Here is a 10,848-nt window from a genome sequence, read left to right on the forward strand (position 1 = left end):
ACCATGGATGGCTGCCACGTGCGGGCTGTCGCACCCGCAGCGTCGGCTTTCTGATCTTAAAAGCAAGGTTGGTTCGCGGAAGCATCCTCCCGAATTGTTTGGTCGAGAAAGAAGGGGGTGTTGACTCGGTCGGTTCGACCAAAGTCGGCCTTCGGCGCCGAAGCATTCCGCATGGTGTGCACAACACTAAGCAACACTGTTCATCATTTCACGTCTCCAAACGCTCACGGTATGACGAAGGAAGATTATAATACATTAGTACTTTTGAATCGTCATCATCCTTCTTTCAGCTTCTTACTTTCAGTCTTTCAACTTCGATACAGCAACTCCGAACCCTATTTTGTCTCCCAGGCATACACAAAAGTGGGGGGAGAGAGACAGAGGTATATGTTTTGTTCAGAAAGAATACAGTAGAAGAAGTGTGGCACTTGGAGAAGTAAAGACTAAGATGCGTGTGAAGTGACCGCATGTTCTAAGTGGCCACAGACACCCTCTTGCGTTGCCAGCTGCTGATGCTGCAGAGGCCGAAGAAGGAGTCAACAAACGACGTAATTATATTTAAAGACATTAATGAGAGAGAGAGAGAGAGAGAGAGAGGCGGGAAATAGGACCCACCAGAAGAAGACTTAGAATTGGTCAACAAAGGAAAGGGATCCATGTAGACGTGGACTTTACCACTGGAACCTATAAAGGTCTGTCTAATACTACTAAATTAGATTTAAGCATTTCGAACCAATTATACGATGAGGTTGAATTATGATAAATAACACTTTCAACTTATAAAAGACCTTAAAATTTAAATTATGATGCAATTTCGATTTCAATTTGACCTATTGGTTCTGATTAATAAAATAAAATAAATAAATTATTTCATCAAAATTTAAAGATCAAATTATTCTATTTTAAATTTGAAGTGTTAATCACTATATCATGGAATCCACTTATATTTTATTTTATTGTTAGTTGGTTTGGAATCAAATCAGACTCGTAACTCTCATTTTGGATTCAATTTGAAATCATCGAATTATTAACTCAATTTATTTCTTTCGGATCGATTCAACACTCTGTGCACTTATAATAATAATAATAATAATAATAATAATAATAATAATAATAATAATAATAATAATAATAATAATAATAATAATAATAATAATTCTTTCTGTTTATTACCCACATGAAGGCTGCTGAGTCAGTCGTACGAGTGGGAGACTTTGGTGTTCATTATTACAGCCATGTCAACATATAGCTGAGCAGTATGTATATGTATATATGTGGACAGATATAGATGCATTCCATTACACTGATACAAAACTGGTGGGCACAACTCCGAGCCACAGCCTCATCATCAACAATGGCCCATCGTCTCCACCTTGTCAGTAGTGGAAATGCTCGGCCACAGCCTCATCATCAACCGTGGCCCATCGTCTCCACCTTGACAGTAATGGAAATGCAGAGTCCTCTCGGACCAGTAAGCCACAGCTCTTTCACCCTCTTCTACGAATAACAACTTGTAAGAAGCTAAACCTAGATGCTTAGTCCTCTGGTAACATTAAGCTGAAGCATGACGCTAAGAGAGAGGTGATCTATGCGGAGCTCCCTTCCTCCTGTTGTTCAGGGACAGTACTATCCGAGGGAAGAACCTGCTCTTCCTCGTTCCTGAGCTGCCGCTGCCACCGCCGCCGTGGCTCGGCGGCAAGCATTCCTCCTTGCTCTGCGCTGGCTGTTCCAGGGTTGCATTAGCGGCGATCGGACCGTCATCCTCGTCCACCTGGAGACTCTCGAATCGAGAGAAGGCGAAGTCGGAGTCTTCGAACCTGAACAGGATGCTCGATAGATCCTCCCCACGTAGCAGAACATGGTCCACCTGCAATCCCAAACTCTGTACATCGTCATCTATGTCGAGTCGGGTTCAGCATGTGGAGAGCTCTCCGCGAGTTGTGAGAGTTGGTACCTTGCAAGAGAGGGAGCAGAAGTGGAAGGGTTCTTGGAGGATTCTGTCGCAGGTCAAGCAGATGTTGCTGGAGCCTTTGGAAGGCCGGGACTGTGGCCTTGGCTTCAGGAACACCACTTTGGCACTGTTGATGGTGTAAGGCTGCCACCAAGAAAGATGAAGCGTCATCAAAGAATCACATGCCACGATTTGCAGCACCAATTCAAATGCTCTAAGATTTTACTGGAGCACCTGCACAAAGCAACAGTCCACAAGCTTCTCGAGATCATCCAGTCGAACCACATCGTTGTAGACATAGCGGCGCACCTAAACAGGATCAAGACGGGTTGCTGTCATCGGTGATAGATCCAACTGTGTGCAGTAATTTTGCAAGGGAACAATTGGCAAAAGGGTTGCAGACAGATTTGGCCTCATTTGCTAATCATATAGCATCAGAAGTGATGAACTGGGAATACTGCAATGAATGCCAAGTTAAAAGAGTGTTGTAACGCTTTGACGACACGATCCTTATCAGAGGAAGCCACGAAGGAAAAGAGAGGACGGGAGATGGAAGACAACAGAGCACGGAGAGCATTCCTTGGAAAATGGCAGACTACAACCGGTAAATGTAGGAGGATTTGGAGGGTGAAAAGGGCCACACCATTGATTGGGACTCAGCATGGCATGGCTAATGGCCGTAAGCGTGGTCAAAAAAGTTACCATAGTAAAAAACAAACGGCAGGAAACAGATGGAAGGAGGAGTGAGAATGAGAGTTGTGTTTGTGGGGAGGGGAAAGCTCATACTTTTTGTGGTAAAAAGCTGCAAGTTATCAAAAGGAATCAGAAAGCTAAGGAGAAAAAGGAGCCAACCATTTCTCCTTAGAAAAGGCAAGTCCAGACAGGCCTCGATGAACAGAGAGAAGTGGTACAGGCAGCAGAAACTGGTTTTGCTTGCTGGAGAAGTAGATCAAGGCATGCAAACAAAGATGAAGAACAAGTGGAATTTAGAGCAGAGTTCAAGATTAGTTTGGATCAAGTGTCTAAAATCTACAAAAGGTGTTGGTGTCTAAATCAAGAATGATGATGACCTCAAGAGAAAATGAAGTGATATTTCAACTAGCATGTGAGCTTCTGCAGATGGGGCCATGACTACCACCACCACCACCATTCAGGAAAGCAATGCCTACAAATCCCATTTCTGACAGTTACTATACCCATATGCATTCATCTCTCTCTCTCTCTCTCTCTCTCTCTTTATCTGGAATAGATGTTGTGGAGAAAATTATTGGCATTGCAAGTATCAGAAGAAGGGAGAGAGAGAGCGAGAGAGAGAGAGAGAGAGAGAGAGATGTGCCGCAGCTATTCCCACCACTGTTGAAGCTGCAACAACTGCTGCTTCTCTGATGCCAAACAAAACCTGACCAGGATGGTAGTAATTTCCCCCTTTTCCAAATAAGAGATCCTAGAAAATGAATTGATCAGGGAATATAATTGCACAAACATGTGGAATTCTTTCTATATAGTGTCTTTTCTTTCCTATGACTAAACTGGAAAATAAAGAGAAAGTAGAACACAAAGGAGAGAAAGATACCACTGCGAGTCTCAAAAGATTAGTGTTGCTATCAGTAATATCCAATCAATTAATTCCTGGAATAATCATTTGGAAGAATAATCTAACTGAGGAGCACAACATTATGAGAGAGAGAGAGAGAGAGAGAGAGAGAGACTTTTTCTCACAGAAATTTCCTCTGTGCTTGCAGGGATGATTCTATATCTCAACCGCCGTGCTGGTAACATTAGTAGGAACAAAAGAGGAGCAGAGAAGATGGAAGAGTTGGGAGGAGAATAAAGAGGAAGAGGGGCACATCATGCAGAGGGAGAAGGATCATCATCACCTGGAGGAGCGGGTGGGAGCGGTGGGCGGGAGCGCAGTGGGTGCAGATGCTGGTGCAGCAGCCGAGGCAGAAGATGTTTTTCTCGTTCTTCCTCCTGCTCTCGTGGGCCTCGCAACCCACAAAGAAGCTCTCCTCCACCAGTCCCCCCAGCCACCCCGGCATTCCTCCCCCTCCTCCTACGTACTCCCTTCTCCCCATGTACGCGCGCCAGCGCACACACACGACTTGTTCTTTCTCTCTCTCTCTCTCTCTCTCTCTCTCTCGCTGTATGTAAATATCTATGCAGAAGAAGAACAGTTCTTTACCACTGGTTTACGCAGACTTGAGAAGAGGCGAGGAGAGAAGGAAGGCAGTGGTGCAGCAGGGAAGGCTAACGAACTTGCTGCGCCTATATATAGAGGAAGGTGACAAGATTAAAGAGATGAAGACAGGGGAAGAATAGAGAAATGAGTAAAGAAAGGCAAGAGAGAAGATGATGGGCCCAACCAGAAGAGCAATTATGCATTTACATATAAATGTAATATATGGAATAATGGGATGATTTTAAGAATAGCTTTGTCATGTCACGCTATTTTTGTTTGGGAAGGGGAGTGGACGAATTGGTGGCTTTATCTTATGCGATTCACAAACCCCACTACTATTTCTTTGAACCCTTTTCTCGACTATCCTGCATGGCTTATTCTTCTTCCCCCATTAAATACTAAGAATGGATTGTAGGTTGAGATTAAATGGAAATGAGGAATTTTCTATCTTATTTGTAGGTTGAATGAAATATATAATATATATAAATGGTCGAAAACACACACAAAAATCATATCATCCCAAAGACTTTCGTCATCAAGTGTTTGCCACCCCTTTAGGTTTTGAAGGACCCTCTGACTTCACAATGAAGCAGCTGCTGCCACAAGACATCGCCAGGAGTTCACATGGTAGCTCCTCCACCCATTGTTTCTTCAGCTGGGGGACAGCCCATCCCCATCGCCATCCCCATCCCCATCCCCATCCCCAACCGAGAAGCTTTTCAAGTGACGACCACTCGCCTCCTCCTCCACCCGAGGATGGAGATTGCAGTACCTGCAAAGATGTGATGTCTCTTATGTTGACGCATTATTTCCTGGGAAAAGGTAGACTTGGTTAAGATGGTTGGATGACAGAGGTCAGCTATCTTTCAAGTGCGGCAGCAGGTAGAACTCGAGTTAGTCTAACCTATCATGGAGTAAAGGAGAGCTATCACACTTATTTCTCGAGGCACGGCCTCCGAGAGACGACCACTCTGGTTTGCATCACATTATCTGACTCACAAAACGCTTAACAGGAGACAAAAAAGAAGAGCAGATTTCCAAAACCATGCACAAGGAATCGGCACCATGTCAGGAGGCAATAACTCTAACCGTGTGGTGGGTACATGCAGCATAGGAACTCCACTGCAACAGTAGTGCTAAACCATCTGCCCTGACCTGTAGAAGTGGACTCGGTGCTTCCATTACAAACTCGCGTTTCAGCTTCGACCGTGGCTGCTACGGAGGATCACCCCATACTGTACACCTCGCCATCCCCTAGTGCTGGATTCCTGCCAAGAGTAAATATCATGACAACATGGTGATGGATTGGACCGAAACCTTTGCCACTCACAGAAGATGAAACAGTTCACCATTACCCCTTCAGCCGCAGATCGAGTATAATAATAATCTAGGTTTATGGGAAAAATTACAGAGCAACAGAAAACACATCAGGCTTCAGATGTATATTGCAATCAGAAATCCTATGTCAACTCATAAAGATTGTAGCGATGGAAATAAGGTCTACATTAGCCACATTTTATTTTCAATACTAGGAACAAATCACAAATGAGTGGCATCAAAATTGCATCAATTATACAGTTGAAAAACTCCAAAAGCCGTAGGAAGAGGTACCATCTCTCTAGGTAGTTCCTCAGCACATTTCAGTGTTTGGCACTCACTAGAGCAATGTGTTCGATGAGGTCCAGTACCCAGTTACTGAAGTGAAAATTTCAAGTATCAGGTGGAAATTTCTAATATTGAAAGAAAAATGGATAGGTGTAGTGGATTCTAACTTGTAACCCCACTCAGTTGTCATACCATGAGACTAGCTTCATGGAAGAGGCATTCGATCCAGTACCAACCTTAAACAAATGAACAGAATATAATCCATACGATCATGCAGTACCTCTCCTAGTTGTAAATTACATGCCGAAACAGACTTACCCTGAGTCACCAATGAAGTCATTGGAGACATCGTCTTCATCGGCGAAGCCAAGAATGCCCTTGGGTGAACCCTCTGAGGCACACCTGAATGATAATCAAAGAATAGACATGCATCATAGAAAAACAAAAGCTTCATCAATCTTCACGTAGTTTCAGTGAACTGCAATGTGGTAGAGACAAAAAAATCAAACACGACAAGAGATACAACAGAAAATAGCTACAAGGTTAATTCAAAAGGATAAGAGGCAAAGCAGACTCCATGTAGCACACGTCTCAATATATCAGCCAAGAAAATATATGGAATATAAGTGAGACAAGGGAAAGATTTGCATACTTAATTGCTGCTTTTACACCATCATATGATGCACTTTTCTCAAGTCCGCAAGTTAAGTCCACAACAGAAACATTAGGTGTAGAAACTCTGAAAGCCATCCCAGTGAGCTTCCCATTCAGTTCTGGAAGTACTTTTCCAAAAGTCTATAATCCAGGATAAAATCATTTTCATTTAGATAAATCAGAAGCACATAGTGTCTCACATATCATTTCAACCTCACCTTTGCTGCACCAGTCTGGGGATGATGTTCTGTCCAGCCCCACCGGCCCTGCGCCAATCTTTCATTGAAGGGCCATCAACAGTCTTCTGTGTTGCTGAAACAGAACGAGCCAAACTAAATTAAAAGAACAGTATAAAGTAAACAATATGATATGATGATAAATGCAATAGCAAACTTGCAAAACATATTCTGGAAAATGTGTTCCTATTTCATCTACAGTTGATGTAAAAGAAGAAACCTGTTGTTGCATGAACAGTGGTCATAAGGCCTTCAGCAATGCCAAACTCCTCATGGACAACCTACAAGATATGAAATGGTCAATCATGTAGTGGCATAGCGATGTTCCACGTTCTATGAAACTTGGGATCCGAAAAGACAGAAGGAGAGGCAAAGCACACTAGAAAATCCTAAAAGGTCAGATGGTAGGGGACAAGCATAATTATAAACTACAAAGTACCACATGTCTCTAACAGTTATGACATTGCAGGTCATGCCGGGCAATCAGAGGAGAAAAAGACACATGATCGATAAAACAATAAATTCAAGCAACAACCTTGGCTAGAGGAGCAAGACAGTTTGCTGTTCAGCTTGCATTAGAAACAATATTCATGCTTGGTTTTTTTGTGTTCTCATTTACACCAACCGCAAACATGGGTGCATCAGCAGATGGAGCTGATATTGTCACGTTTTTTGCACCACCCTGCAGAAACATTTAAGAGGTAGCCCCTTACATTTTCATAGACATAAAAAGAAAAGCTAAATGCAATAATTGAGCATATGAAAAAGATGCAGCATGCCTTCAAGTGAGCTGATGCCTTTTCCATTATTGTAAAAACACCAGAAGATTCAACAACAAATTCAGCCCCAAAATTACCCCATGGGATATCAGCTGGATTTCTGGTAGAGGGGTGCATTTAGTCATTTTGTTACTTCAAACAGAAAGTATTCATGTATAAGCAATATATGGAGCAAAGTTGGTAAAACTTGAATTCCACTATTAAATCAAAACAAACAGTAATTTTTCTTTATATCACAAAACAAACAGAAATAAACCTGCAAATTCAGTTTAGCTCCTCCATTGCAGATAGTGTCTCTTAATAAATGTAGCACAAAATGGTAAAGAAAAAGTTTCAGATAATAGGCTAATCAGATGATGTATAGCAATCCAAACCTTATATTCATGTGCTCATACATCCATCCAAACATATGTAGATATATTGATTCAATGCGCAACAATTAAAGAAAGAGGCAAAAGAGTATACTGCAAATACCATCAAGATAGATATCCAATAAAAATTTTCATGCTGCTAAAATTTAAATATAATTGCAATACCATTTGCTTGTGACTGCAATCCTTTTACCATTGATCTCTAAGTTGGATTCATCCAAAACCTTATTGGTTCCCTTGAAGATTCCATGAGTTGAATCATACTTAAACATGTATGCCCAGAGAAAGTGATATGATCATTATTTTAAAAAAGATGGAAGAAATAGTAAGAACCATTTTGTGTAAATGAGCAGATAGGTATGATCTAGAGTAGACAAAAGCACTTCCAAATGAAAATTCAATATAACAAGGATTCAAACTACAAGTATATTTAAGATATTAATTAAGTAAACAAACACCTAAAGACACTAGATGGTTGATAATTTGGTTTGAGAAAGGTGAAATGTACCAGCATTTATTATCAGACTGAAATTTAACTGGAGAACCTTAGAGAAATCAGAATTCCATGCATCTCAGTGGTTGCTCCTCTTTGTTAATTGTTTAATTTACTCACTGAATACTTTTGCTTGCAAATTGATTTAATTTGTGAACCGATCTTAGCTATAAGATATATTTCTCTAGAATCAAAATCTTTGGAGCCCATATAATCATACATATAAATACCAATTATTTTCCATTTGCATGCGTGTTCATTTAGACCAAATAAGTTGGCACAGTCATCAAGGCAGTAAAGTGTGTACACAACAGAAGGATTCCGTTGATAATTTCAACTTCCATTAATACCAGATACAAGTAGTCCATAAAACTAATCAAGTAAATAAAGTTGGATAATCCTTTGACATAACTGTTTCACTGAGGCCTTCTCTTGGTTTACTATAGTTAATATCATTCATCTAACAAGTGATAAGTTCTAGCTAAACTAAGTACTACGAGGATTACTGACTAGTTAAAGCCTAGATACAACTTATAATCAGCTACGCTATAAATAATTGAAACAATCTAAATTAACAGGTGATTACAAATTTATGCAACTAGAAATTAAAAAAAAATCATCAAAAGTTATAGCACAATATTACTTGTACTATTGGCATAAAAGATACTTTTATCCTTATTGATTTACTTAATAAAAAGCAAGCAAATTTTAGTTCTGTGCAAATTATGAGTATCATTATGTGAATAAGAATAATAAAGATTCCCAGTTTCCTACCATATACTTGGCATCAATGAAGGGATCATTAACAGATACTGCTTCAATGTCATCTCTGGTTGTTACTATGCGCATCACAAGCCTTCCAATATGCCCAAAACCTATAATGTGAGTTTCCTACCATATACTTGGCATCAATGAAGGGGCCATGAACAGCTACTACTTCAATGTCATCTCTGGTTGTTGCCATGCGCATTACAAGCCTTCCAGAATGCCCAAAACCTATAATGTAATAGCTTGCAAGTTACAGTTACATTTAGCTTCGATAAAATAAATAAATCTTAAATCATTAAAGATATTGTAAATATACAAATTTAAGGCAAAGAAAGGTGCACTCGTATAGTTTAAATATCCTGGACAACTTGTATAACCATTCCTATGAAAGGACCTTAATCTTTACAAAATCTAGCACATAACAATCTTGCACAGGAAAATGTTACAGACACAGATTGCACTAGTTTGGCACTTTTAAACTCTTTGGTAGTCCATTGACTTTTGAGTATCCTGATATACACAAAATGTCAGCGCTTATCTAACCAACCGTTTTGACTGAGAGCATGCTCTCAAAAGCTTATTCAAAAACTAGTGTACTATATTAGTATATTCTTCTACATTGTACAGCTATCTAGGATATAAAAGGGTGAAATTAGATAAGGCATGCATTTTTCTGCTAGTCCTGGTCTATATAATTGGACATTCCATTTAAGTGAACAGTGGAGAAAAACTTTTAGATAACAACATATTTCGGCAGCTAACATCAGAATCATATATACACACAGACTAATAAGAAATATGCACACCAGAATAACAGTGCATAAGCAATAAGTCACCATCCAATGTCTTAGGAAAAGCAGTGATTAATATAAGCTAAATGGCTCTCAAATGTGGAGTTAAAAGATATGCAGGATGTGATGCCTGCTGTAGATCAAAATAGGGTAATCCAGCCTTTACAACAATGGACCAGATCACCTATTGTTGCCTCTTTAGCATTCAAAGAAGTAGATTTTCCATTGCTTCAATATCCTTCGGTAGATGCAAGTAAAGAAAAAGGACTATTTGCCATCATAGAAATATGTGACAAGCAATAGCATCGATCACATACAATTCATAAAATATGAACAAACTGAACAGTGCAATGAGAAAGGTTGTAAGGGAACTCACCATTTATGCCAATCTTTGTCTTTCTCCCACTTTTAGAACCTATAGAAAGCAAGTATAGAAGCCAACGCCATAAAAAAGCCCTCACCATAAGCAAGTTACAAGCAGAGACATAAGTGACTCCTATTCTATTTTTAACTTCTCCCGAAAAGGATTACTTTTAAGTAAAGGAGGAGCTTCAGTCACTGTCGGTTTATCTGGCTGAATATTTCTCCTAGCATCACAGTTCCTGCACGATTCGCAAAAAATAGAAAGATGGATGCTCGTTTAGCAAAGTCATACTTCAGATCACTAAACACATAGCTGCTAATCACTACCTAACGGGGACGAGCATGCTTCCACGGAGCTGAGGGCAGAACCGAAAAAGTCTGAAGAAATCTGAGCCGAGTTAAGACTCCGGATGAGCAAGAAAAGACAGTGAATGCACAACATGGAATCGTTGAGTCAGTTACAGAGCATGAGTGATGAATACAGAGACCATCTAGCAAAGACTCGATCGAACTGGAAATGGAACGGAGATGCTATAACCGTCAGTTTCCCAGTGAATCCACGTAAAATGGATCGAAAATGGACCAATAATAAAAAAGGATCGCCAAATAAGATAATTCGGGGGGAGATCGATCGGACCTTGGAAGACCCGGAGGGGAA

General features: G+C 40.3%; 1 protein-coding gene and 1 pseudogene across 2 annotated transcripts; both read right to left on the reverse strand.

Moving 5' to 3' along the window:
• Positions 1 to 1,285: 1,285 nt before the first annotated feature.
• On the reverse strand, positions 1,286 to 4,289 carry LOC135585166 (protein RGF1 INDUCIBLE TRANSCRIPTION FACTOR 1-like). Of its 2 annotated transcripts, XM_065094571.1 has the most exons (4): positions 3,829 to 4,289; positions 2,186 to 2,260; positions 1,955 to 2,095; positions 1,286 to 1,867 (listed from the first exon to the last, which is right to left on the reverse strand). In XM_065094571.1, the coding sequence occupies exons 1-4, from the start codon at positions 4,024 to 4,026 to the stop codon at positions 1,571 to 1,573; spliced, it is 711 nt and encodes a 236-aa protein (XP_064950643.1). In that variant the 5' UTR covers positions 4,027 to 4,289; the 3' UTR covers positions 1,286 to 1,570. The 2 variants fall into 2 exon arrangements, 1 of the variants encoding a protein (XP_064950643.1); XR_010484270.1 differs by lacking the exon at positions 3,829 to 4,289 and having other exon boundaries at positions 1,847 to 1,882; positions 2,186 to 2,948.
• Positions 4,290 to 5,600: 1,311 nt separating this feature from the next.
• LOC135604793 (glyceraldehyde-3-phosphate dehydrogenase GAPCP2, chloroplastic-like) lies at positions 5,601 to 10,632 on the reverse strand (annotated as a pseudogene).
• Between the last annotated feature and the right edge of the window lie 216 nt (positions 10,633 to 10,848).

Source organism: Musa acuminata, chromosome BXJ2-2 (assembly GCF_036884655.1).
Source record: "Musa acuminata AAA Group cultivar baxijiao chromosome BXJ2-2, Cavendish_Baxijiao_AAA, whole genome shotgun sequence".
Taxonomy (NCBI): Eukaryota; Viridiplantae; Streptophyta; class Magnoliopsida; order Zingiberales; family Musaceae; genus Musa; species Musa acuminata.